We start from the raw sequence: 24,457 nt of genomic DNA, 5'->3' as shown, positions 1-24,457 counted from the left end.
GGCTGTGTTCACATCTGCGTAATGTACAGGCTGTGTTCACATCTGTGTAATGTACAGGCTGTGTTCACATCTGCGTAATGTACAGGCTGTGTTCACATCTGCGTAATGTACAGGGTGTGTTCACATCGGCGTAATGTACAGGCTGTGTTCACATCTGCATAATGTTCAGGCTGTGTTCACATCTGCATAATGTTCAGGCTGTGTTCACATCTGCATAATGTTCAGGCTGTGTGCGTAATGTACAGGCTGTGTTCACATCGGCGTAATGTTCAGGCTGTGTTCACATCGGCGTAATGTACAGGTTGTGTTCACATCGGTGTAATGTACACTTTGTGTTCCCATCGGCGTAATTTACAGGCTGTGTTCACATCGGCGTAATGTACAGGCTTTGTTCACATCTGTGTAATGTACAGGCTGTGTTCACATCTGCATAATGTTCAGGCTGTGTTCACATCTGTGTAATGTACAGGCTGTGTTCACATCTGTGTAATATACAGGCTGTGTTCTAATGTAATGTCATTTTGTTTAAGGAATTGGTTAAACACACTACTGATGAACTAGAGAAAAACAACCTACGTCTGTCACTGGACGCTATGAAGGTAAGTGGTCTTGTACTACCCACTGTATGTAGGTGAATACTTCAAAACTGGCCTTTCACTTTTTAATAATGCACATAATTAAAGGGGTTTTCCAAGATTATTTTTTTTACTAATGACCTATCCTCTGGACTAGTCATCAGTATCTGATCGGTGGGGTCCGACAACTGGGACCTACGCTGATCAGTTGTTTGAGAAGGCAGCGAGGCTCACAGTAGCGCTGCAGCCTTCTCACAGCTTTACCTAGGCCATGTAGTGTCACAGGCACAGCTCAGCCCATTTACGTGAATGGAACTGAGCTGCAATACCAAGCACAGCCGCTGTACAATGTAAGGCGCTGTGCTTGGTGAGCTGACAGGAGGCTGAAAGCGCCGGTGCCTTCTCAAAGAGCTGATCAGCGGGCGTCCCAGGGTGACCCCTAGCGATTACATATTGACAACCTATCCAGAGGATAGGTTACCAGTAAGAAATAGTCTTGGAAAACCCCTTTAATTTATATGACTGTTGTTTGACTGTAGCTTCTGATTATGAAGGAAGTGTATGGCACTTTACATTTATAGATTATTCAATATTGCAATGAAGCTGAAGCTGAGGCCTGAAGAAAAAGCTGAATGGGGCACATTGCATCTGATGGTTTTGCATCTAATGATTGCATTGGCACAGATTTTACCATATATCTAAAATATTTGTGAGTCTTAGGCACACGGTGAGTCTCTTACACAAGGACAAGATGCAAGTGTGTTCTGGGAAAATGCGCGATTTTTCCACGCGAGTGCAAAGCGTTTTTAATGCATTTTGCACGCGTGTGAGAAAAGTCAGCATGTTTGGTACCCAGACCCGAACCCAGACTTCTTCCCAGAAGCTCGGGTTTGGGATCGGTATTGTGTAGATTTTATTATTTTCCCTTATAACATTGTTATAAGGGAAAATAATAGCATTCTTAATACAGAATGCTTAGTAAAATGTCCATTGAGGGGTTAAAAATAATAAACAAATCCCCATCCACTTGATCGCGTAGCGGATTTCCTCTTCTTTCTACTTTCTTCAGGACCTGGCTAAAGGACCTTTGATGATGTCACTGCGCTCATCACATGGTCCATCACCATGGTGATGGACCATGTGATGAGCGCAGTGACGTCACCACAGGTCCTTTTCATCAAAAAAGAAAGAAGACATGCCAGGCTGAGAGTTCAAGTGGATTAAGGTGAGTTTATTAATAGTTTTTTTTATTTTTTAACCCCTCCATCACTATTTTACTAAGCATTCTGTACTATGAATGCTATTATTTTCCCTTATAACCATGTTATAAGGGAAAATAATAAAGATCGGGTCCCCATCCCGATCGTATTCTAGCAACCATGCATGAAAATCGCACCGCATCCGCACATGCTTGCAAATGCTTGCGATTTTCACGCAGCTCCATTCACTTCTATGGGGCCTGTGTTGCGTGAAAAATGATATAGAGCTTGCTGCGATTTTCACGCAACGCACCAGTGATGTGTGAAAATCACCGCTCATGTACACTGCCCCATTGAAGTGAATGGGTCTGGATTCAGTGCGGGTGCAATGCGTTCACCTCACTCATTGCACCCGCATGGAATTCTCGCCCGTGTGAAAGGGGCCTAAGGCCTCTTGCACACGACGGTGTGGCTTTTTCAGTATTCTGCGGTCTGCAAAAAACAGATCCACAAAAAATACGGATGACGTCCTTGTGCATTCCGTTTTTTGCGGAACGGAACACCTGGCCCCTGATAGAACAGTACTATCCTTGTCCGTTATGCGGAAAATAATATGACATGTTCTATCTTTGGACGGAACGGAAAAATGGAAATAACGAAAAGGAAGGCATACGGAGTACCATCAGTTTTTTTGCGGATCCTAGGAAATGAATGGTTCTGTATAAGGAACGCAAAAAACGGAACATAAACGGAAAAAAAGACGTTTGTGTGCAAGAGGCCTAAGACAAGTATTGCCGACTATTGAAATTGTCAAATTGAACACAATATGGTATGGTGTATAGCCACTGATCATTTTATCAGATCAGCAGGGGTCTGACTCCCGGCACCCCCGCTGATCAGCTGTCTGCAGGGGCACACTAACGAATTGGAACCAGGCACAAGTTTTTGATTGAGACAAGCCAATGGTACAGTAATCTTAAAATCAAAAATAAATTTGGTGAGGTGTTCTAGGGAACAAGTAAATTTGGCACCAGTTATGGTGATAGGTTATTAAAAGACAGAACTAGTATTTGTACACTCCGGAAGGAAAACTGAAATCATTACAAGCTTGGCAGAATTTCTCTCTGTCCTGCCAGCTACCTATTAAAGAGAAAACATCACTATTACAGATTCCTATAAGGTGTATTTGATTAAAAGACACTCAAGGTGCATGTCTCAGGGTGTGAAATAAAACATCTTTATCTATCTCATATGCTTTCTTTTCATTCAGCTGTGTCCCAGGCTGACATCTACAGTATATTGATTTCTTTTGAAACTCAACGTTAATTCCTACAATTGAACTATACTTCCCAGCATCAGTTCTTTTAAAAACAAACACACCCTATCCCATAAGCTGTGCATTAAAGCAGGCCATACATTTTACACACATAGCTGTCAACTAAACAACCCTCTTTCCCGACCTCTGGATGGCTGAGCATGCATGTATGGGGAGAGGTGAGTAAGGGCGGCCATACACAGTCAATAGCTGCAGGTCGAACAATCATTTGGCCGACTGATATCTCTCCCGACTCCCTCTTGGCTCCACCCTACACATACATGAAGGTCAACCATCACTACAGCACTCCACCAATCTGGGCATTATGGCAGATTGGCAAGAAAGAAGCTTCTCCTCTGTAAAAGATGCAGAAAAGCCAGCCTGTAGTTTACAAAAAAGCACCTAAAGGACCCTCAGACTGTAAGTAACAAGATTCTTGTTATGTTATGATGAAACCAAAATTTCAAACTTTCTGCCTCAGTTCTAAGGGTCATGTCTGGAGGAAACCAGGCAGTGCTCATCACCTATACCAGGGATGGGCAAACTGCGACTCTCCAGCTGTTGTAAAACTACAAATCCCATCATGCCCTGCTGGGGAGGGTGACAGAGAGGAGGCTGAGGAAAGTGTAGCTGGGTAACATTAAGAAAGCGGGGTAGAGGGAAGAGTGTCAGGGAGGCTAGCCCTGATCTGACACACCCCAACAAGTTTGCACGTTTGGCAGATGAGGGGGATGTCAGTCCAGGGATGGCACTGCCGCAGCCAGACACTTCCTCTGCCAGTCAGGGGAATGTCAGCTCCGGTAAGCAGGGGCCCAGGAGAGCAGGGCAGGCCAGACAGGTGCTGGTAGTGGGAGACTCAATTATTAGGGGAACAGATAGGGAAATCTGTCACAAAGACCGTGATCGCCGAACAGTGTGCTGTCTTCCTGGCGCTAGAGTTCAACACATCGTGGATCGGGTTGACAGATTACTGGGAGGGGCTGGAGAAGATCCAGCGGTCATGGTCCATATCGGAACCAATGACAAAGTTAGGGGTAGGTGGAGAGTCCTTAAAAATGATTTCAGGGATTTAGGTCAAAAGCTGAGGGCAAGGACCTCAAAGGTAGTATTTTCCGAAATACTACCTGTACCACGGGCCACACAAGAGAGGCAGCGGGAGATTAGGGAAATTAACAAGTGGCTCAAAAACTGGTGTAGGAAGGAGGGGTTTGGGTTCCTGGAGAACTGGGCCGACTTCTCTGTCGGCTACAGGCTCTATCGTAGGGACGGGCTGCACCTCAATGGGGAAGGGGCAGCTGTGTTGGGGAGGAAGATGGCTAGAAGGTTGGAGGAGTGTTTAAACTAGGGACTGGGGGGGAGGGTAATTATGTTATAGAATGGGAAGATAGTGCAGATAGAGACCGGGGGCAAGGTAGTGAGACTGGGGGAGGAATGGAAGGAGGGACTAGAACAGTTCAGAAGGAAAGGTGTAGAGTAAAAAATATACATAAACCTCTCAAATGTATGTATACTAATGCCAGAAGCCTGACTAATAAAACTGGTGAACTGGAATTAGTGATGTGTGAGGAGGACTATGACATAGTGGGAATAACTGAGACATGGCTGGATGATAGCTATGACTGGGCGGTTAATGTGCAGGGTTACAGTCTGTTTAGAAAAGATCGTCAAAATCGGAGAGGGGGAGGGGTCTGCCTTTATGTAAAGTCCGGTCTAAAGACCACACTCCGTGAAGATATGAGTGAGGGACATGAACATGTGGAGTCACTGTGGGTAGAGATACATGGCGCTAAAAACAATAATAAATTACTAATAGGAGTTTACTATAAACATACCAGAGTCCACAGAAAATCTACTACTAAACGAGATAGACGAGGCGGCAAATCATAATGAGGTGGTTATTATGGGGGACTTCAACTACCCAGATATAGACTGGGAAACTGAAACTTGTATATCTCATAAAGGAAACAGGTTCTTGGCAATAACTAAAGACAATTACCTCTCCCAACTGGTTCAGGACCCGACTAGAGGGACGGCCATACTGGACTTAGTATTAACCAATAGGCCTGACAGAACAACAGACGTGCAGGTTGGGGGACACCTGGGAAATAGTGACCACAAAGTAATAACCTTCCAATTATCATTCAAAAGAGTGTTTCTACAGGGAGGAACAAAAATACCAAACTTCAAAAAAGCTAAATTTAGCCAACTAAGAGAGGCCATAGGCCTAACTAAATGGGATAAAGTCCTCACAAATAAAAATACAGCCACAAAATGGGATATCTTTAAAAGCATCCTAAAATCTCATTGTGAGAGGTACATACCGTATGGGAATAAAAGGTTAAGGAACAAAAAGAAACCAATGTGGATAAACAGAACTGTAAAGAAAGCAATAAATGACAAAAAGAAAGCATATAAAACACTAAAACAGGAGGGTAGCACGGAAGCACTGAAAAACTATAAGGAAAAAAATAGAACATGCAAAAAACAAATAAAAGCGGCCAAACTAGAGACTGAGAGATTAATTGCGAAAGAGAGTAAAACTAACCCTAAAATGTTCTTCAATTATATAAATGTTAAAAAGTATAAATCTGAAGGTGTCGGCCCGTTAAAGAGTAATGAGGGGGAAGTTGCAGAGAGCGACGAGGAGAAAGCAAAGCTGTTAAATATTTTTTTCTCCAATGTATTCACTGAGGAAAATAAACTGTCAGATGACATGCCGAATGTTGAAATAAATTCCCCATTAAAAGTGTCCTGTCTGACCCAGGAAGAAGTGCAACAACGACTTAAGAAAGATTAAAATAGACAAATCGCCAGGACCGGATGGCATACACCCCCGTATCCTAAGGGAATTAAGTAATGTCATAGCCAGACCCTTATTTCTGATATTTGCAGATTCTATATTGACAGGGAATGTCCCACAGGATTGGCGCATGGCATATGTGGTGCCAATATTCAAAAAGGGTCCAAAAACAGAGCCTGGAAACTATAGGCCGGTAAGTTTGACATCTGTTGTGGGTAAACTGTTTGAAGGTTTTCTGAGAGATGCTATGTTAGAGCATCTTAACGGAAATAAGCAAATAACGCCATATCAGCATGGCTTTGTGAGGGATCGATCATGTCAAACAAATTTAATCAGTTTCTATGAGGAGGTAAGTTCTAGACTTGACAGCGGCGAATCAATGGATGTGGTGTATCTGGACTTCTCCAAGGCATTTGACACTGTACCACATAAAAGGTTAGTATATAAAATGAGAATGCTCGGACTGGGAGAAAACGTCTGTAAGTGGGTAAGTAACTGGCTCAGTGATAGAAAACAGAGGGTGGTTATTAATGGTAAATACTCAGATTGGGTCACTGTCACTAGTGGGGTACCTCAGGGATCAGTATTAGGCCCTATTCTCTTCAATATATTTATTAATGATCTTGTAGAAGGCTTGCATAGTAAAATATCAATTTTTGCAGATGACACTAAACTGTGTAAAGTAATTAACACTGAAGAGGACAGTATACTACTACAGAGGGATCTGGATAGACTGGAGGCTTGGGCAGATAAGTGGCAGATGAGGTTTAACACTGACAAATGTAAAGTTATGCACATGGGAAGGAATAATGCAAGTCATCCGTACATACTAAATGGTAAAACACTCGGTAACATTGACATGGAAAAGGATTTAGGAATTTTAATAAACAGCAAACTAAGCTGCAAAAACCAGTGTCAGGCAGCTGCTGCCAAGGCCAATAAGATAATGGGTTGCATCAAAAGGGGCATAGATGCCCGTGATGAGAACATAGTCCTACCACTTTACAAATCATTAGTCAGACCACACATGGAGTACTGTGTACAGTTCTGGGCTCCAGTGAACAAAGCAGACATAGCAGAGCTGGAGAGGGTCCAGAGGAGGGCAACTAAAGTAATAACTGGAATGGGGCAACTACAGTACCCTGAAAGATTATCAAAATTAGGGTTATTCACTTTAGAAAAAAGACGACTGAGAGGAGATCTAATTAATATGTATAAATATATCAGGGGTCAGTACAGAGATCTATCCCGTCATCTATTTATTCCCAGGACGGTGACTGTGACGAGGGGACATCCTCTGCGTCTGGAGGAAAGAAGGTTTGTACACAAACATAGAAGAGGATTCTTTACGGTAAGAGCAGTGAGACTATGGAACTCTCTGCCTGAGGAGGTGGTGATGGTGAGTACAATAAAGGAATTCAAAAGGGGCCTGGATGTATTTCTGTAGCGTAATAATATTACAGGCTATAGCTACTAGAGAGGGGTCGTTGATCCAGGAATTTATTCTGATTGCCTGATTGGAGTCGGGAAGGAATTTTTATTCCCCTAAAGTGCGGAAAATTGGCTTCTACCTCACAGGGGTTTTTTGCCTTCCTCTGGATCAACTTGCAGGATGACAGGCCGAACTGGATGGACAAATGTCTTTTTTCGGCCTTATGTACTATGTTACTATGCCCTGCTGCAGACGGATAGCTGTAGGCAGACTGGGCATACTGGGAGTTGTAGTTTTACAACAGCTGGAGAGCTGCAGCTTGCCCATCCCTGACCTATACCTTGCCTACAGTAAAGCACGGTGGTAGCAGCATCATGCTGTGGGGGTGTTTTTCAGCGGCTGGAACAGTGAGACTGTCAGAGTTGAAGTAAAGCTGAACAGAGATATTCTTGATGAAAATCTGATCTAGAGTGCTCTGGACATCAGACTGGGCCGAAGAGTCACCTTCCAACAAGACAATCACCCTAAGCACACAGCCAAGACAAATGGCAATTCTGTAAACGTGCTTGAGTGGCCCAGACAGAGCCCTGACTTGAACCCAATTGAACATCTTTGGAGAGAACTGAAGATGACTATCCACCGATGTCCCCATCCAACCTGACAGAGCTTGAGAGGATCTGCAGAGAAGAATGGCAGAATATCCCCAAATCCAGGTGTGCAAACCTTGTGGCATCGTATCCAGGAAGACCGAAGGCTGTAAATGCTACCAAAGGTGCTGAGTAAAAGGCCTGAATACTTATGTCAATGCAATATATTGGCAAATATTTCAAACATTTGGTTTTCACGTTGTCATTTGGGGGTACCGAATGCAGAATGATGAGGAAACGCTTGTTTTGTTTTTTATTTTAGCACAAGGCTGCAACATCACAAAATGTCAAAAAAGTTAGTGTCTGAAGACTTTATGAATGCATTGTACATATAAATATATCAGGTGGTGACTACCATGATATATTTATACCCAGGACTGCAGCTATAACAAGTGGACATCCTCTATATCTCAAGGAAAGAAGGTTTCTATTCCAACTTAGAAGGGGATTCTTTAGTGTAAGACCAGTGAGACTATGGGCTCTCTGCCAGAGGAGGTCTTGATGGTGAATTCATTATGGGTGCATTCTGCATAGTTTTATGTGGCTTTGCTACAAGATTTTCACATGGTTTTTGCTGTGTTACCACATCCGCGCCAAATTCTGCATGTGTTACTTGTGGGTTTTGTCACAGATTTTGATGGGAATTTGCCCCAGGTTTCACCCTTTGCAATAGGTCAAATCTGCACTAAAAATCCACACAAACAATTGACACACTGTGGATTTTAAAATCTCCACCACAGATCAATTTCTAGGCAGAAAATGTATGCGCCGTGTACTTGAGATTTTGAAAATGTCATCTGTTTAGGCTGGTACTGTACAACGCTGCAGAAAATCTGTGCATACACCTGATTACAGGTCGTATTTCCTAGATTACTGCAGAAGGGTTATTGAGCCAGGGAGTTATTCTGATTGCCATATTTGGAGTCTGGAAGATTTTTCCCCCCCTAAGATGAAGAAAATTGCCTTCTGATTCATGATTTTTGCCTTCTTTTGAATTGACTTTGCAGAAAAATAGGAGAGCAGGGCAGGCTGAAGGGGATAGGCATGCTGTATTTCTCTTTCAGCCTTACATAACTATGTTACTATGCAGAGTGAACAAAACGATGTTGATATGAAAGCTTCAATAACAGCACTTACATTTATATTACAACTGTACATTACACCAGTAAAAATGTGTCTTTTTCATTCACAGGATTTAGCTCAATATGTGAATGAGGTTAAAAGAGACACAGAGACTATTCGGGAAATCGAGCAATATCAAAATTGCATTGAGAACCTGGTGAGTATTTCCTTCTCATATTGTAAGAAAGTCTGGCAGGGCTAGAAGAAGGACATTACAGTATATTGTCATGGGTCTGTACTTGTGACAAGGATAGCAAAAACACGTCAAAGCTTCCAGCAGTTGTAAGTTCAAATAATACTTATTTTCTTGCAAAGTAAAGCAAAATGGTGTCATTCAAATTGTGCATTCACTGGTATATATTCAACGGCAAAAAGGACACATAAAGAAAATACCTTGCCCATCTGGGCTTTACGTTAACATAGGTTTCCTTACCTAAAACACACAGCAACACATGGGAGATCAGGTTTTACCCAACCAACAGGTCACACTCTTTCAGGCTTCTGACACTGAATGAGCATATCAGCTCTATATTTATCCCCACAGTAATGAGCTCAGCATCTACACCTGGGATTACTTAAGGGTAGGTGAAAATGTTGTACTGGAGTGGGAAGGGAATGGCAGGTCTCTCTACCAACCTACCGACCATTCCATAAAAATCCAGGCCCATAAAACTCTAGAAAAGTGCCTCAGCAAACTACACTATGCTGAAGCCACCCAGCTTTCCTAGATTATTTTTGCTCAGCCATCTGAGCATTCTGGGTGAAATACGGTATATACCCCTTCAGTACTTATCAACCACCAGATTTCAATACAACATTAACCATGGTTAAAGGGACACTGACAGGGCCAATAAGCATATTGAGGTATATATATGGCACTACAGGTCTTATAATGGGTATTACAATCATATAAGTATCCCCCCTGTCCACATTATACATACAGTAAACTTTAAGTTTTATAACCTGCTCCAACGGTCTTCAATCTGCCCAAGGGGCGGCGTTTCACCTCTCTTGCGCCCAGCCAGCCTCCCCCAACTGCCGCTTTGAAGCGCCGCCCAGCTCATGAATATTCAGTTTGCTGGGCGGCTTCTGCGGTCCCCGCTCTGAAGCGCAGCGCTGAACAGTGCCCTGCGCATGCGCCGGATCTTGTGAAGTCGGGGACAGTAAGCGCCGCCCAGCGAAGTGAATATTGATGAGCTGGGCGGCGCTTACTGTACCGGACTTCACAAGATCCGGCGCATGCGCCGGGCACTGTTAAGCGAAGCGCTTCAGAGCGGGGACCGCAGAAGCCGCCCAGCAAACTGAATATTCATGAGCTGGGCGGCGCTTCAAAGCGGCAGTTGGGGAGGCTGGCTGGGCGCAAGAGAGGTGAAACGCCGCCCCTTGGGCAGATTGAAGACCGTTGGAGCAGGTTATAAAACTTAAAGTTTACTGTATGTATAATGTGGACAGGGGGGATACTTATATGATTGTAATACCCATTATAAGACCTGTAGTGACATATATAGACCTCAATATGCTTATTGGCCCTGTCAGTGTCCCTTTAACCATGGTCATATTTATTGAGGCTTATTTTCAGGATGAAGTCATACATGAGACCAATAAGAACTGTAAGAGTTATCCATTGCAACCAGCTATTGTTTGGGAAGTTAAGACGTGAAAATCCATTCCAGTTTTTATGTTTTCATAAATTTTTATACAGTGCATTCAGAAAGTCTTCAGACCCTTTCACGTTTTTCACATTTTGGAACAAAATAATTTTTATTAGAATTTTCTAATGAGAAAGTTAAAACAGAATTTTGGAAATGTTTGCTAATTTACTGTATTAAAAAGGAAAATATTTTTTTTTGCATTGACATAAGTATCCAGACCTTTTTGCTATGAGACCTGAAATTTAGCTCTGGGGGCGTCCCATTTCTCTTACAGTATATCATCTTTTAGATGTTTTAACACCTTAATTAGAGTCCAGCTGTGGTAAATTCAGTTGTTTGGACTTGATTTGGAAATGTATACCCCTGTCTTTAAAATGTCTTATGATGCATATCAGAGCAAAAACCAAGTCATGAGACAAAATGAACTGCCTATAGAGCTCTGAATTAGGATTGTGTAGGGCTACAGATCTAGAGAAGGGTACAAAGTAATTTCTGCAATGCTGAAAGCTGCTTGGAGCACATTGGCCTCCGTAATTCTAAAATGGAAGGAGTTTGGAACAACCAGAACTCTTTTTAGAGTTGGCCTCACCACCAAAATAATTTATTGGGGAAGAAGGACCTTTGTAAGAGAGGTGACCAAGAACCCAAATGGTCACTCTGGTTGAGCTCCAATTATCCTGTGTGCAGATGCGAGAAACTTCTAGAAGGTCAACCATTACTGCAGCATTCCAGCAATCTGGGCTTTATTGCAGTGGACAGAAAGAAGCCGCTCCTCAGTAAAAGACTCATGAAAAGTTTTGGTGCAGGGCAACTGTTCAGGGTTGAGGGAAAACTGAATGGAGCAAAGTACAGAGATATTCTTATTGAAAACCTGGACCTCAGACTGAGCTGATGGTTCACCTCCTAACAAGACAGTGACCCTAAGCACACAGCCAAGAAAACACAGGAGGGGCCTAGGGACAAATCTGTTGATGTCCTTGAGTGACCCAGGAAGAGCCTTGAACCCAATCTAATATCTCTGGAGAGACCTGAAAAAGGCTTTCCGCTGAGGGCCCCCATCCAACCTGACAGAACTTAGGAGCATCTGCAGAAAAGACTGGTAGAAAATCCCCAAATTCAGGTGTGCAAACCTTGTGGCATCATACCCACGAAGACTGGAAGCTGTAATTACTGCCAAAGGGGCTTCAACTAAGTCCTGAGTAAAGAGTCTGAATACTTATGTGAATGCAAGATTTTACTCTTTCCTTTTCAATAAATTAAGACAAATTTCAAACATTTTGTTTTCACTTTGTCATTATGGAGTATTGAGTGCAGAATGGCAGGGAAAAACTTTTTTTTTTTTGTTCTTTCATTTTCTCACAAGGCCGCAACATAACATATGAGAAAAAAGTGAAAGGTTGTGAAGACTTTCCAAAAACACTGTATGTGGTGTTCTCTGTTGATTTGAAGAGTAATATCATGAATTACCACTAGAGGGCAGGAGAAGATAATTAATACATGGCTGTGGATACGGTATTTTTCTGTTATTAGTCAGTCACTTGCAGAAAAGTTTCAGTACCTCGCTATACTGTCTTACTGTATAATTTTCCAACCAGGGTTCTACATTTTTTATCTGCAATGCTAATGAATGGGTATTTTTTTGTAAGAATGTAAAATATATGAAACATTAGATATTTAAAACCCATAAAACTTTATGGAGCATGGAGCTTGGTTAGATTGCATACACAGACAGGGTAATCCTGCTACTGATATAAAAAGCACTTAGGAAAACGGAAGAAACACTGCAAGGAACCAGTTTAAATCCCTGCTTATTTATTATACTTACTGGAATTAGTGGAAAAAATTGCAGTATGTAGCAAAATGCTTTCCCAAATATGCAGAAAAGGTTGCAAGAGCCTTATTTCTTTTTACTTTACAGAGTATGGCAATGCTACATGCAATTTTGGAAGCCAAAGCCAGGAATGAATTAAAAAAAGAGGAGACATCATATCTGTCCTTTATATTTTCTCTTTTTTTTGAAGTTCGACTCCTGATTTTGGCTTTGAAAACTGGATGCAGATACCTGACCATGTGGTCGTACCCTTAAAGCCAGACTTCTGGAGTGCAGGACGTGATACATTCCTCCCTTAAAACTTCCATTTTTAAACATAGACTAACTTTAAAAATTGTGAAGCTATGAAATCTCCAGCTGCAGCCTCAGCTTTTATCTCCAGGGAAAAGGACATTATAAATGGGAAGTGTTCTTTTGTATCTAGAATCAACCCTTGGTGTTATTCGGAAGACCGAAGGTGGATGGTGAAATCAAGTTTAGTACACTGGACAAGCGCACGCGACAGGACAGGTAAAGAGTCCAATTCATCAGCACACCCAACTGGGACATGCTTGTCTACGTAGATGGTTATTTGACGTGAGAAGTGTTCTGACCTATTGACGTTTATATCCCCATGAATAAAGGCTAAGTGTAATGACAGTGACATGTTTACTAATCTAAAGGGCCCGTCACACATAGGGACACAGTGACCTGGAGGGTTCCTCCCAGCATGAACCCAAGTGACTAGATTAAATCAATTAAATTTTACAACTATTGAACACAGATAATGCTGAAATTTCCATTCTTTCCTAGATATATATTTCTGTTCGATCTGGCTGTCATTGTGTGCAAAAGAAGAGGGGACAATTATGAAATGAAGGAAGTGATAGATCTGCAGAAATACAAACTAACGAATAATCCAACTAACGACAAGGAGAATAAAAAGGTAAAATGGAAAGTCACTATTAGCAAACGAATGTGTAATGGAAAGCAGAAAAGGGAGATCGATCAATAGCTGTGAAAACGTAAGAAAGTACCTGACAAGAGTGGCAGCTTGTGAGCAGGGACATTCTGAAAAAGGCCTAAGGCCGCTTACAGATGAGCGTATTGAAATTCGCCAGTATTCTGGCTCAGGATCCTGATGATATACCATCAGTATTGTCATCAGGATTGCTTCAGGATTTACATGGGTATTTCTTTCTTCCTTCATTATTTATGCACTGCACATACTGTAATGTGCTCATTGGGAAACAAAACCGCACAAAACTCGGACATGCTGCGGATTTCAAATACTGACGGAAATTAATCGCCCATGTGAATAACTTCCTTCGTTAACATTGGCAGCAGATTGTGATACAGTCCTGATCAAAACTTTAAGACCACTTGAAAAATGGCAAAAAATCATATTTAGCATGGCTGGATCTTAACAAGGTTCCAAGTAGAGCTTCAACATGCAACAGGAAGAAAGAGTGAGACAAAACATTTTTTGGGCATTCAATTTAATGAAAACAACGAATAAACTGAAGCAGGCTCCCAAAAAAAACTAAACCCCCCCAAAACAGAAATCCAACTTCCAAACATGAACTGAGTAATCAGTAGCTCCGCCGTTATTGTTTATCACTTCAAAAATTTGTTTCGGCATGCTTGATGCAAGCGTTTCCATGAGGTGAGTGGGAACATTTCTCCAAGTGGTGAAGACGGCCGCATGAACGCCATCTACTGTCTGGAACTGTTGTCCATTTTTGTAAACTTCCCTTGCCGTCCATCCCCAAAGGTTCTCAATTGGATTTAGATCAGAGGAACACGCAGGATGGGCCAAAAGAGTGGTGTTATTCTCCTGGAAGAAGTCCCTTGTCCTGCGGGCATTGTGTACTGTAGCGTTGTCCTGTTGAAAAACCCAGTCGTTCCCACACAGACGAGGGCCCTCAGTCATGAGGAATGCTCTCTGCAACATCTGGACATAGCCAGCGGCCGTTTGACGCCCCTGCACTTCCTGAAGCTCCATTGTTCCACTGAAGGAAAAAGCACCCCAGACCATTATGGCGCCCCCTCCACTGTGGCGCATAGAAAACATCTCAGGTGGGATCTGCTTGTCATGCCAGTAACGTTGGAAACCATCAGGACCATCAAGGTTACATTTTTTCTCATCAGAGAATAAAACTTTCTTCCTCCTTTGAATGTCCCATGCTTGGTGCTCTCTTGCAAAGTCCAGACGAGCAGTTCTGTGGCGTTCAAGGAGACGAGGTCTTTGAAGACGTTTTTTGTTTATGAAGCCCTTCAGTCTCAGATGCCGTCTGATGGTTATGGGGCTGCAGTCAGCACCAGTAAGGGCCTTAATTTGGGTCGAGGATCGTCCAGTGTCTTGACGGACAGCCAATTGGATCCTCCGGCTCAGTGCTCATGAAATTTTTTTGGGTCTTCCACTTGACGTTTTGTTCCATAACCCTCAGGATCATTTAAGAAATTCCAAATGACTGTCTTACTGCGTCCCACCTCAGCAACGATGGCGCGCTGTGAGAGACCCTGCTTATGCAGTTTAACAACCCGACCACGTTCAAAAAGTGAGAGTTTTTTTGCCTTTGCCATCACAACGTGTGACTACCTGACAGAAAATGACAATGAATCCACATATTTGCACAGATTTGGCCTTTTAAAGGCATGTGGTCCTAAAATTTGGATCAGCCTGTTTCAGTTTAATCGTTCTTTTCAATTGAATGCTCAAAAAATGTTTTGTCTCACTCTCATATCTTCTTATTGCATGTTGAAGCTCTACTTGGAACCTTAAGATCCAACAATGTAAAATATGATTTTTTGCCATTTTTCAAGTGGTCTTAAACTTTTGATCAGGACTGTACATTAAATCCGGATTATATACACATTGCAAATACACTCATCTGACGCCTAAGGGATTCTTTCATGTGCTAGATATTGTAACTGAAGCCAAAGGTTCAGATTACTGTTTTGTTTTGTGTTCCTCTGATCCGTTATTCGAGCATCTGTTATGAACAGTTTGCAGTTTGCATCCATTTGCATCCATAATGCTGTCAGTGTTATCCAATACATTCCAGACCTCTAAGGGTTAGATAGCATCATAAATCAATATAATGCTATTGTCACGGTGGGGACAGGGGAAAACGCCCCACCGTACAATGTGAAGTGATAATGGAAGCAGCTAGGCCAGGACGCCGGAATCAGGGAGCAGGTCACCTCCTATAGCGTCCCTAAACCTCACCCTAACTCCTCACCTTATGAGCGGACCTGGATGGTAGGGCGGCTCATACCAGGATACCTATGGCCCTGAGTCGCCCTGATAATCCTTCACATAAGAGCAGGGGAGAGACGACCTGTTCTTCTCAGACATGGATGAACAGGAGTCTCTAAAGGCCTAGCAGCAGGGAAAAGGTAAGCCCATACACAGCTAGAGGATCGGCAGGTAAGAAAAACAAGACTACTCACCTGCCGAAGCCTCCACAACTGGAACCCGAGCACAAGTACAGGAGCCTGAACACAGTACACAGACGAGGTCACAGTACAAACGACCAACAGGAATCCAGCATACCAACTATACCAGAGCCCCCCATGCTCACACAGTGCATGGCAGCCCCAAGCAGCACTGCAAGCAGGCATCAACATACAGGGCAAACGTCAAACATACATGTAGGGAAAAACACCCAACAACAGCCCAGACATGTAACAGCCATAAAGACGTACAAGACATCCTGAACATAAACCTACACCTAACAAATAACAAGTGAGGTAGGGAATCAGGCGCATACATAAGGAAAGACAATTTATGTCCAATAAGGAGGCCCTTAAGGACTGGGCAGAATCACCCAGGCAAGGAGCAGAGCTCCATCACCAAACAAGGCTGTAGAACCACTGCCCCCAGCCTGCAAGCCACAGGTATATAACAAGCCACAAGCCACACCCAGGACACACCATAATCCCTACTAGCTAGAAGATTAACCCCTAGCACACCAAACAGCAGGGAGGCACAACTTAAAGGGGAATTGCACATGCAAACAAAAAACGACACGTTTCCAACTGCAACGAGTCTGCACGGTAACTGCGTCACGGTCAAACAACAATATGACCGTGACAGATATGCGACCTGGTCAGTGCTGGGAGGTCAGGACAGGTGCTCTCCCTAACACAAGTTGCTCATGTGAAAGGGACCTTATACACTGAACATTACCATGATCCTCCTCCAGAACAACCCCCCCCCGACATTTTCAGCCCTATAGGACAGGTATATTGCGGACATGCTAGCGGCGATCTAGCAGTGCATGTCCGCAGCTCTATAGCCCAAAACTTGGTGACAGCATCCCTTTAAAAATAAAATAAGAAAAAAACATGAACACAAAACTCACTCCAGTTGAAAACCGCCGCTAGCAAAAAATGCATGTGTGTCCTTGTCTTTCAAATTCCCCTAGACGTGTAGCATCTGATGTTGGTGTATTTCTTGCAGAAGAAGCACTCGAAATCTCATCAAACAACACAAACACAGAAACTATGTGTGAATCTAACCTTAAGTTGATATTGTCATATTTGTATTTTTTGCAGTGGTCGTATGGATTCTATCTTACACATGTACAGGGGCAAAATGGCTTTGAAATCTATTGCAAGACCAGAGATTTAAAGAAGAAGTTGCTGGAACAATTTACAATGGCGTTGTAAGTTTAAGTATGCAAAGTAGATATGATTTCAAGTTCTAAAGTGGCACTGTACCTTCATTACTCTTTTGATATGTTGTAGGGGCATATCAAAAGTTTAGATCGGCAGGGGTATGAGTGCTGAGACCAATCTCCAGAAGAAGGAAAGAGAATTGTCTGGCTAGCACGTTCTTTCTCCTCGCTGCAGGACAGGAAGGGAGATGGACTCAGTAGAAAATGTATGGTCTCGTCTCGTGCAGCGAGTAGAGAGCATGCTGGGTGCTTGTTTCTCTCCCCTTGTTCTATAGATCGTGGGGGTCTCAGCACTCAGTCCTTCACCTATCTAAACTTTTGATATGTCCCTATAACATATTAAAAGTTTAATAAAAGTACAGTGCCACATTAAGTTCTAGATTTTTAAAAATTATGTGAAAAAATTATTTTTTTCATGCTGCACATACAGTAAGTATCGGTTGAAGGTCTTCTGTCATCAAATCAGACACAACTGTATAGTTTATAGCAGCAGCTATAGGGAAGACACCATTCTAGAAATGTGATGAAGAATATCTTCAATTTAGGGGGCTTTCACACAACCATATTTTATTTTGTGGCCCCCAAAATGCGGATTACCAAAATAGGGATGACGTCTGTATTTGGTCTGTGGTCCAATACTTGAATGGGTCCACAAAAACGGAAGCAACACAGACCTCACATGGATATCATCCGTATTTTGCGGACCAACATATGGTCATGTGAATGCTCCCTTAAATGGGTTGTCTGGGTTCAGAGCTGAACCTGGACATAACCCCTTCTTCACTCATTAAGCATGAATCAGTGGAGCATCACAGCATTTCTTGCCCTGCGCTGCATCCCACATGACAAGGGCTGTTTTGTTTACATTCTTATACTGCTAGGTGGAGGTGTTTTACAGGCTAGGGCAGCGCTAAAGACCACCCTTTAGTGCCGGTGACATCACCGGGCTCACTGCTAGATGGAAAACTCTGCCTAGCATACCCATGCTAAGACCAGGTACGTCACTGGAGATAAAGAAAAAGCCCTTGCAGCACAGGGCAAGAGGGAGTATCGGGGGATGAAATGCTCTGATGCTCCGCTCATTCTTGCTTAATGAGTGAAGAAGGGGGTATGTCCGGGTTCAGCTCTGAACCCGAACAACCCCTTTAAAGAAATAAATAAATATGGCTATCCTTGAATCTACATATAGTGTCACGGACATTCTCGCGACAGGGGGCAGGAGATCGGTGAGACTGGCAACACGTGGTTTGATCTGACATGTTTTCTGTTTGGATCAAATGACGTCTGTGTTGTTTCTGGTGCTTGCCACACCTTCTTTCTCCAGGTGTGGCTATTATGGTCATTTACATTTTCTCTATTTCTTGTTGTTTCTCCTACTGTGCAATGCAGTTTATAGCTTTAGTGAGTTGTAGATAGCTGGTGCTGCCATAGCCACTTGAAGTTAGTAGTCTCCTTTCCCTAGTTTCCAGGCTTTATGCCCTCACCCCTTTCCCTCCTATGTTCGGTGTGGTGTTTCCCTCCCACACCCGAACGTGATATTATAAACCTCCAAAACCGTAATTTTTTTGCTTGTTCCACTACAGCCATGGATCCTATTGCTGCACTGGCCGCACAGTCTTTGGAGGTAGCTGACCTCCGCACGACCGCCTCGTAGAACCAGAGACCACAGACTGCTGGTCCTAGTGGTGGTTACCAGGCCTGTTTCGAACCTAAAGTTGCCCTCCTGGACAGATTCTCTGGGGGAAGTGATAATTTCATTTTGTTTAGGGAGGCGTGCAAATTGTATTTTAGGCTACGGCCACACTCTTCTGGGGATAATATTCAGTGAGTTGGTGTGGTTATTTCTTTGTTTAAAGGGGACGCTCAGTCATGGGCTCTCCGGTCGGTGGATACATTTTTCAAAGCTCTGGGTCTCATCTATGATGACCCGTATCGGACCTCCCTGGCCGAGACCAAGCTTCGTGGCCTTCCTCAGGGAGAGCGTTCTGCTGAGATCTTTTGCTCTGAGTTTAGGAGGTGGGCTACGGATACTGAGTGGAACGATCCGGCTCTCCGTAGTCAGTTTTGTCAGGGATTATCAGAGAGGCTGAAGGACGCTTTGGCCTTTCATGAGAATCCTGAGTCTCTGGAAGCCGCTATGTCTCTTGCAGTACACATTGATAGACGCCTTAGAGAGAGAGACAGAGAGAGATCTAGGGGCCCCCACTCTCAGGATTTACTATAACATAATGTATCATCTTCCTCTGACACTTTGGGTGAAGATATTCCTGGGTATATATCTGGGGATGAACCCCTGCAATTAGGGGGAGCTACTCCTGGATCTGCTTTTAAGCGTATTAGTCGTAGGAAGGGAGTGTGTTTTTTCTGCGGACATAAGGGATCAGTCTGCACTCAGACCTTGTTCACGGCCTTAGTCATGGTAGCAGTGTGTTTGTAGGATGGCGTGAGATAATTCCTATCTCACTCTTGGAGGGGTGAGAGGGGAGTCAGAGAACGTGCATTTGTCTTTGACTGGTAGTACCAGATTTCTCCTGACTGCTGAGTTTGCGCTAGAGTCCAAGACTGTGGGGATAGAGGTGTTTATCGACAGCGGGGCTGGTGAACCTGACTGATGCTCAGTTCGTCCGTATGCACGGGTTGTCTCCAAGTGCGTTAGAGAAAAACATTTCCATTTTTGCTATTGATTCTGCACCTTTAACTGTGTTTATCTCAGACATCCGATTAAGAATGGGTGACTTTCATCAGGAATTCATCTAGTGTTTTGTTTTGGAGGGTCTCCCTGCTCCGTTGGTTCTGGGTTTACCGTGGTTAAGCAACCACAATCCAACCATCGATTGGCAAGCTAGACAGATTCTGGATAGGGGTGATTATTGCGTTGACAATTGTCTGAATACATCTTTTTCTGCTTTAACCACTAAAACATTACCCTCTTTTATATCTGATTTTGCCTATGTATTTTCTGAAAGTGGATGCCAGGATTTACCTCTGCATCGGGAATATGATTGTCCTATCAACCTTATTCCTGGAGCTAAGTTGCCCAAATCTAGGTTGTATAACCTTTCTGGACCCGAAAGAACGGCCATGAGACAGTACTGTATATTACCGAGAGATTGGCTAAAGGACACGTAAGACCTTCCAAATCTCCAGTGGCAGCAGGGTTTTTCTTTGTCAAAAAAAAAAGGACAGAACTCTTAGGCCATGTCTGGATTTCCGTGAGCTCAATTGGATTACTGTCCGTGATCCTTACCCCCTTCCTTTGATTCCTGATTTGTTTAACCAGATTGGTGATGCCAAGGTGTTCTCCAAGTTGGACTTAAGGGGGGTATATAATCTGGTCAGGATCAAGGAAGGGGATGAATGGAAGATGGCTTTTAATACACCAGAAGGTCACTTTGAGAACCTGGTCATGCCTTTTGGGTTGCCCAATGCTCCTGCGGTTTTCCAGCATTTTGTGAATGACATTTTTCATTACCTGGTGGGGAGGTTTGTTGTCGTGTATTTGGATGGCATACTAATTTATTCTCCAGACGTGGAGACTCATCAGGATCACGCTAGACAGATCCTAACAGATAATAAATTGTACGCAAAATTAGAGAAGTGTGTTTTTGCTGTACATAAGGTGCAATTCTTGGGCTACCTGCTGTCATCTTCAGGTTTTTGAATGGATCCAGAGAAAGTCCGTGCTGTATTGGACTGGGATCAACCAGAAAATCTGAAGGCTCTTATGTAGTTTTTGAGGTTCACCAACTATTACTCTAAATTTATTCAGAACTATTCGACAGTGGTGAAACCCTTAACCGACATGGCTAAGAAAGGGACAGATGTTTCAGTGTGGTTTGATTAGTCATTGCCAGCCTTTTCTGTGGTTAAGGAGTGCTTAGCTTCTGCCCCTATATTGGTGCAGCCGGATGTATCACAACCTTTCATTGTGGAAGTTGACGCGTCCAAGGTGGGGGTAAGAGCAATCTTATCGCAGGGCCCATCACCTGGTAAATTTTTCTCTAAAAAACTGTCTGCCGCAGAGATAAATTATGATGTGGGTAACAAAGAGTTGCTGGCGATTAACTTGGCTTTTGAGGAGTGGTGTCATTGGTTGGAAGGGGCGATTCATCTGATCACGGTGTTCACAGATACCAAAAATCTGGCTTATCTGGAGTTGGCTAAACGACTGAACCCGAGGCAGGCCAGATGGTCTTTGTTTTTCACCAGATTCAATTTCATTGTCACTTATCGTCCTGGGGTTGTAACGTAGTTTTCCTGGAGGTGGTGATTTTGAAAATCCGAGTCAGATACTGTCGGAGGGGGTGGTAATATTCGCTCTATACCCTGACCTAGAGGTGAAGGTGTTAGAGGCCCAGGAAGACGCACCGGAGTCTTGCCCCTCTAGGAAATTATCATAAGGTGGAGGAACATCACTGTACGGTTCTTACGGGACACCCTGGGAGTAGATCCACTGCCAACCTCATCTCTCGTAGATTCTGTTGGCCAGGGTTGCGTAAGTGTGTTGAGAACTATATGTTGGCCTGTAGTATCTGTGCACGCGCTAAGTTGACACATACTCGATACCTTTTGGATCTCTACTTCCGTTGCCCATACCGTCCAGACCTCCTCCTTTGTACTCTCTCCAGCTCCAGCTCCTGGAGGCTGCACCAAAGTTTCGTAAAGTGGTAATATTACATCCCTGCCCCGTCCATGCCTCGCTTAATACATGACAGTATCCTGGTAGCCCTAGAAGCAGCTGATTGACATTAAATGCTCTTATTTAATCTTTGATCTACAAGTACACCCAAATCCTTTTCTACAAATGACTTCCCAGTGTTACCCTAGGAAATATGATGCATGTAAGTTAATACTACGCAGATGCATAACTTTACATTTATCCACATCAATGCCCAATGGTGGGTTTTGATGCCTGCTGGTCCTGTGTTGTGACGGCAGTGTTCGCCGTGTGGCACTGTGCCATTTTAAATTAGTGACCAAGGTGTCACCTTGATATGATGAGTGGGCTTATGCTTTTTGATATACAAAGAACCTTGTGCTGAGAAGCAATAGATCAATGCATAGCATATTCTGGGAATTCAGTCTGAATTCAGGCACCATTTCCAATCCTGAGGACAGGGGCCTTGTGTTCCTGGTTCCCCACTGGTTATTGTGTGATCAGGGTGCAGAGATTGTACAGTTTCTTGAATTATATAAATTCTCATTGCACCATCGCTTGTGTCTTTGAATTAGTAACCCTGTGAAGACTTCACCACTTCTCCAGCACTTCGCTTACATTTTTCCTTCACCGATCCTCATACAGCGGATACAATATTCCATTGACAATATTACATATATCCACTATGATCTCTCAGCTTAGAATGTATTTTACTGGTGTATCTTTAGCAATCCTTATCATCTGAGCGGTAACTTAAATTCAGGCAATTTTTTAGAACAGAATAATGCATTTGGGTAGAAAAAAACATATCTCATAAATAAAATAATGGTTCTTTAGGGGAAGACGCGAAGAGAATGTTCTGCTTGTACAGAAAGTACTGCTTGTCTGATCTTTTGATATATTCGATCAGGTATGTACAGTAGTCAGAATCTCTTCTTTCTCACCAGGGTCATTTTCTTTTCCTGTTTAGAGAAGCCATCTAGCTGGTCATATGGAGTTGTACGCACAACTTATGGCAGATCTCCATGGGTGTCTCGAACCCAGTGTGGACAGTACTGTGGCATTTAGGGTCTTAACACCTTAGTGACCACCCGTACGCTTTTTTATGGCGGCCCAGGCTAAGCAATGCACGAGTCCCGCAGGGACTAACAGCCCAGACCAGCAGGAGTGACGATCCGGGCTGTTTAACACTTTACATGCCACGGGCAATAGCGCCCGCCGCATGTAAAGTGCTGACAGAGGGAGCGGACTCCCTCTGTCTCCCATCGGCACCCCACAAATGCGATGGCTGGGGTCTCTTGTAGGCCCCAGACTAGCCTTGAGTCATTTCCAGCAGGTTGTGCCTCTCTGGCGCAGCCTGCTGGTCAATATCAGAATAGCACTAATATTAAAATTCAATCCACTATAGGGATAATGCATTGCATTTTAAAATCAATCAGAATGTTGTCTGTTATAGTCCCCTTGTGAGTCTATTAAGTAGTAAAAAAAAAGTAAAAAAACATTTATTCAATAAAAACGCTTTTACGCTTTTTTTCCATTGACAATATGCTTTTTTAAAAAAATAAAAAAATTTGCAAAAAAAAAAAAATCTTTGGTATTTCCATGTCCGTAACGACCCGGACTACATAAATATAATGTAACTTATCCCCTACAGTGCATGCCGTAATTTTTTTTAAAAAAAGACAGAATTGCTAATTTATTCTTAGTTGCCACCGAAAAAACTTAATAACAAGTGATCAAAAAGCACCATTTACTCCAAAATGATACAAATGAAAAATACAAGTCGTCCCGCAAAAACCAAGCCCTCACACAACTCCATAGAAAGAAAAATAAAAAAGTTATGGGTCTTGGGATGCGGCAATGCAAAAACATTTATTTCTTAAAAAAAATAAAAAGGGGAGGGTTTATTTTAAAAAAGTTGTAAAACGGAAAAAAAGTATATGTATTTAGTATCATTGTAATCGTAATGACCCAGAGAATAAAGATATTATGTTATTTATACCGAAAAAGGAACGCCATAAAATTTATAAAGTAAAAACGCAGTGGCAGTATTGCTGTTTTTCCCATCTCCCTCCCCGAAAGAGTTAATAAAAGTTAATCAGAAAGTTATGTGTACCCCAAAATGGCGCCATTAAAAACTACAACTTGTCCCACAAAAAACAAGCTCTCATAAAGATATATAGACCGAAAAATAACAAAATTATAGCTCTTGGAACGCGAAAATGAAAAAAGGAAGAAGAATGCTTGGTTAGTAAGGCCCAAAACAGGCTGGTCACTAAGGGGTTAAAGGAGTTGTAGAGGATTAGAAATATATGGCTGCTTTCTTTCAAAAACAGTGCCACATCCTGTCCACGGGCTGTGTGTGGTATTAAAGCTCAGCTCCGTTCCCTTCAATGGAGCTGAACCAGACATAAGGTGTCTTGCTCTTTCTAGGAGAAAGCAGCCATATTTTTCTAAACCAGTTTCACTCCTTCATATACCATGCCCAATAGAGTAATTATGTGGGGGTACCTCTATGATGATCCAGTATTACTTTCTTATCACCAGGTGATCTACATTGTCA

At 42.9% G+C, this 24,457-nt stretch overlaps 1 protein-coding gene across 2 annotated transcripts in view; it reads left to right on the top strand.

Moving 5' to 3' along the window:
- VAV3 (vav guanine nucleotide exchange factor 3) overlaps positions 1-24,457 on the top strand; it is a 207,952-nt gene that overhangs the window by 108,525 nt on the left and 74,970 nt on the right. For both annotated transcript variants that reach the window (XM_044302172.1, XM_044302173.1), the window contains exons 11-15: positions 531-599; positions 9,161-9,247; positions 12,998-13,083; positions 13,366-13,498; positions 17,116-17,225. In XM_044302172.1, coding sequence (XP_044158107.1) covers positions 531-599; positions 9,161-9,247; positions 12,998-13,083; positions 13,366-13,498; positions 17,116-17,225 — 485 coding nt within the window. The remainder of the gene's footprint in view (positions 1-530; positions 600-9,160; positions 9,248-12,997; positions 13,084-13,365; positions 13,499-17,115; positions 17,226-24,457) is intronic.

The sequence above is a fragment of the Bufo gargarizans genome, chromosome 7, assembly GCF_014858855.1.
Source record: "Bufo gargarizans isolate SCDJY-AF-19 chromosome 7, ASM1485885v1, whole genome shotgun sequence".
Classification (NCBI taxonomy): domain Eukaryota; kingdom Metazoa; phylum Chordata; class Amphibia; order Anura; family Bufonidae; genus Bufo; species Bufo gargarizans.
Note: the sequence above shows the minus strand (reverse complement) of the source record. Positions and strands in the feature narration are given on the sequence as shown.